Genomic DNA, 4,758 nt, shown 5'->3' on the forward strand with positions numbered 1-4,758 from the left:
GCGGCATTCATACCGCTCTTTTAAAGTATTTATTTGTTTTACCATCGTGAAACGTGAAAATAATTTTGTATTTATTATTTTTTACAATAAATCATTATATTTTTGTAGCGATTTTTTCTATAGATTTAATCTTTACATTTGAGACATTCATTTTAAGAAAATTCTTAATACTACAAGCAAAATTTTCAACCACTGAAAAATCTTTTAACTTTTAAGAAAGCGTACCACTTAATTTTTATTTAGGCCTCAATTGGATACACTCGTACCTAAATGAGAACACCCTTGTTTTTCGTAACTATTCCTATTTAACTCTTGGACTCCTGGTATTCTATTTTTGATTGGTATACGTTCGATATTCGATATCATTAAATTATTGGGTATTGTCGGTTACACTAATTAGGTGTTTAATCATTATTTAAACTATCTCTAAACAATTGTCATATACCCACCTACCTATTCGAATTTTCTGAGTTAAGTTAGTAGATACGTACTTTTGATATTTAAAAAAAAAGTAGTCGATAATTTTATTTTTTCTTTTTATCTAATTATTTCAATCTACAATTTATTCTAGAGTACAACAAATTAGCTGAACACTTTTTTATTCGGTGTAATGTCGTATATTTATTTCTTATATTTTTTAACTCTCCTGGTATATATATTTATTCAAGAAAAACAGTTTTATTTCGTTGAGCTTGACTGAATTTAACCCAACAGCTTCAAGGTCGGCATATTCGTGAAAGGCACAAAGCTGATAAGAAACTGTTAGTGTAAAAAACTAGAAAGATATGTATTCGTCTGAGTAATGTGGTCGAGTCGTGATGTTGGACAGTGCCTCTCTGTTGTTACCGTTTAAAATTTAATGTGTTAATCTAATATAGTGAACGAATAATGCGATAAACAAATTTTTCCTTTGGCAAAGTTAATTGGTATAATGTGGTTAAACTAACTAACAATGAGGTGAGTTATATACTGTTCTTCTTTTAAATATTTAGATTTCATATTATGTCGTTCTCGGTTTTTACTTTATATAAAAACATATTATTAATTTTTAGTGCTGTAAGGTAGGTAACAATTTTCTTTGTTCCTTTACTTGGTACATAGGTATTTCTTTTCAAGAATATTTTAAATTCATTCTTTTGATAAATTTAACAATTTCTATTTTCATTCATAGACTGATGACACTCTTTCTGAAACATGCAATCAACCTTCTAGAACAACGTCAGTTGTTGAATCGAAATGTTTGCTCGGTAAGAAATTTTACTAAAATATTCATGATGATTTTCAACTTAATTTATTGTTTTGTAGCTGCACCTCGATTACAAGCATTGAGGAACAGGGAGCAAGGATACAACGCAGTCGGTAGTGCAATAAGGCAATACGCTTTAGAATTATCAAAAGATAAAAGTACAACATTTGCTCAAAATATTGATAATTTTATCGCTTGTACGTCGGTCGGACACTATTATAAACTAATGAATGAGTATTTGCGTAATTTTCAAAGTAGTTCCCAAAAATATCTTGTATATTAATACCACTGCTTTTTGTATGCTTTTTGATACGATTACTTTTTAGTATTTGCTGAATGCAGCAAAATGCCTTCAAACTACAATTATGATAATAGAANCACTCTTTCTGAAACATGCAATCAACCTTCTAGAACAACGTCAGTTGTTGAATCGAAATGTTTGCTCGGTAAGAAATTTTACTAAAATATTCATGATGATTTTCAACTTAATTTATTGTTTTTGTAGCTGCACCTCGATTACAAGCATTGAGGAACAGGGAGCAAGGATACAACGCAGTCGGTAGTGCAATCAGGCAATATGCTTTAGAATTATCAAAAGATAAAAGTACAACATTTGCTCAAAATATTGATAATTTTATCGCTTGTACGTGCGAATCAAAGGAATCAAATCCTCAGGTAACCGTTTAATTTTGTCTCATTTATGCAGTTTTACCATTGTAACTTTTGTTTTTGTTTATTCGTCCAGGTTGTGATGCGAAATATGCGGCAATTCATGTCAGGAATGAAAAACTACTTGGTAAAACATGGAGAGAAAGGTTTTAACAAAGAAGTAGAAAAAGAACGCAACAAGGTTAATATTTTAAGTTTCAAGTTGTGCCAAAGCTGTGCTAATTTTTTTATTGACGTTACAGTTGAAATCGACTGAATTTTTAAATTTGGATGCAATTTTGGAGGGAGTCATGCACAAGCTGGTTGTAAGGCCATTGAAAGCACATCTACAAAAACTCTTTGTCGACTATTACACTAAGACTGGTGCCATTAAATTACTAGCTGAAAATATACAGTACGCAAGTACCAGACCGATCTCAGAATTAGCCGTTAAGGTAAATTGAATTATTGTTTTATATACATATATATAATTTGAAAATGTACAAATTTTAGCCGAAAATTAGTCTGCCAAGTGAAGCAGCACTTTTAACAATATCTCAGTATGTAACCAGATTACAGGCTGCGGATTCTCCACTCGAAAAATTGGAGTATCTTCTAGCATCAATTGCAACAATATTTAATTCGGTAACTATTTAAATGATATTATTTATTTAGCACTTTCCCATCAATGATTCCATGTTTTATCAGGTAAAGAGTAGTCAAATATCAGGCTCAGGTAAACCTATTATTATGGGAGCAGATGATTTTCTACCGTTGTTTGTGTGGGTATTGGTGAAAACGAACTTTGTCGCAGCTGAAATTGAAGCAGAGTATATGTGGGGTAAGAATTTAAACGTCTTCTTTTGTTGTTTAATTAGTTGTAATGTTGTATTTCTTTAGGGCTCCTTCATCCATCCCTTTTGTCTGGCGAAGGTGGATATTATTTAACTACACTTTCCTCAGCTGTACACGTACTCAAGAGTTTTAAGGAAAACGGCGAAGAAAACCATACAAACAATATTAAAAATGATGTAAGTATACTTTTGTAGTATTAATCTTGTAAACAAATGTATTTTGAAATAAATTTTATCTTTTTTTTAGTCTGTTTTAAAAGTAATTGTTCCTGATGAACTTCATGGTTCCATTTTAACCAAAACATTGCCCGCGCGACCGCATATGACTACAAAAGAAGTTTGCAAAATAATAGCACATAAGGCAAGAATAACCAATCCTCAGGACTACGCATTGTATAGACTTGTAGATGGAGAAGGTAAAATATAAATTTTGAGTAGATATGTATACAATTGTTATTAGACAATAAGTTTATTAATTATAGACTAAATTTGAACTTATATTAAATTTTTACTTACAGAAACAATATTAGCAGACAGTGAGTGTCCTCAGGACTTCATGAACGAAGGGAGACATGTGCGATTGGCATATAAAAGAATAGATGCGAAAATCGCGTGGCCAAAGCAGCAGTCGAATTAACAAATACTAGTCATATTTTTTTACCACATTTGGCTGTCATTCTCTGTTGTTATTGTGGATAATACCAACGTTTATGTTGATAATGTTATAACATTTTATGATAGCAGGTAATCGCCAGGATGCAATCTTCAGTAGGTACTGTAAAAAAATTAATACATATTTTATAATACTTAACTGTGGTGTAACAATTTGTCGTTTGATACTTTTTTAAAAAATAAGTGTTGTAAAGTGTATTAACCGCGGCATTCATACCGCTCTTTTAAAGTATTTATTTGTTTTACCATCGTGAAACGTGAAAATAATTTTGTATTTATTATTTTTTACAATAAATCATTATATTTTTGTAGCGATTTTTTCTATAGATTTAATCTTTACATTTGAGACATTCATTTTAAGAAAATTCTTAATACTACAAGCAAAATTTTCAACCACTGAAAAATCTTTTAACTTTTAAGAAAGCGTACCACTTAATTTTTATTTAGGCCTCAATTGGATACACTCGTACCTAAATGAGAACACCCTTGTTTTTCGTAACTATTCCTATTTAACTCTTGGACTCCTGGTATTCTATTTTTGATTGGTATACGTTCGATATTCGATATCATTAAATTATTGGGTATTGTCGGTTACACTAATTAGGTGTTTAATCATTATTTAAACTATCTCTAAACAATTGTCATATACCCACCTACCTATTCGAATTTTCTGAGTTAAGTTAGTAGATACGTACTTTTGATATTTAAAAAAAAAGTAGTCGATAATTTTATTTTTTCTTTTTATCTAATTATTTCAATCTACAATTTATTCTAGAGTACAACAAATTAGCTGAACACTTTTTTATTCGGTGTAATGTCGTATATTTATTTCTTATATTTTTTAACTCTCCTGGTATATATATTTATTCAAGAAAAACAGTTTTATTTCGTTGAGCTTGACTGAATTTAACCCAACAGCTTCAAGGTCGGCATATTCGTGAAAGGCACAAAGCTGATAAGAAACTGTTAGTGTAAAAAACTAGAAAGATATGTATTCGTCTGAGTAATGTGGTCGAGTCGTGATGTTGGACAGTGCCTCTCTGTTGTTACCGTTTAAAATCTAATGTGTTAATCTAATATAGTGAACGAATAATGCGATAAACAAATTTTTCCTTTGGCAAAGTTAATTGGTATAATGTGGTTAAACTAACTAACAATGAGGTGAGTTATATACTGTTCTTCTTTTAAATATTTAGATTTCATATTATGTCGTTCTCGGTTTTTACTTTATATAAAATATATATTATTAATTGTAGTGCTGTAAGGTAGGTAACAATTTTCTTTGTGTTCCTTTACTTGGTACATAGATATTTCTTTTTTTAAATATGAAAATTTAAG

General features: G+C 30.1%; 1 protein-coding gene across 1 annotated transcript in view; it reads left to right on the forward strand.

Annotated features, from left to right (window-relative positions):
* LOC108743121 (protein sprint) overlaps positions 1-3,692 on the forward strand; it is a 50,553-nt gene extending 46,861 nt beyond the window's left edge. Inside the window, exons 5-13 of the mRNA XM_025977805.1 lie at positions 1,589-1,692; positions 1,752-1,921; positions 1,992-2,096; positions 2,158-2,349; positions 2,408-2,539; positions 2,603-2,735; positions 2,795-2,925; positions 2,996-3,164; positions 3,267-3,692. Of these exons, the coding sequence (XP_025833590.1) occupies positions 1,589-1,692; positions 1,752-1,921; positions 1,992-2,096; positions 2,158-2,349; positions 2,408-2,539; positions 2,603-2,735; positions 2,795-2,925; positions 2,996-3,164; positions 3,267-3,385 (1,255 nt within the window). The 3' untranslated portion in view covers positions 3,386-3,692. The remainder of the gene's footprint in view (positions 1-1,588; positions 1,693-1,751; positions 1,922-1,991; positions 2,097-2,157; positions 2,350-2,407; positions 2,540-2,602; positions 2,736-2,794; positions 2,926-2,995; positions 3,165-3,266) is intronic.
* Positions 3,693-4,758: the final 1,066 nt, after the last annotated feature.

The sequence above is a fragment of the Agrilus planipennis genome, unplaced genomic scaffold, assembly GCF_000699045.2.
Source record: "Agrilus planipennis isolate EAB-ADULT unplaced genomic scaffold, Apla_2.0 scaffold444, whole genome shotgun sequence".
In the NCBI taxonomy this organism is placed as follows: Eukaryota; Metazoa; Arthropoda; class Insecta; order Coleoptera; family Buprestidae; genus Agrilus; species Agrilus planipennis.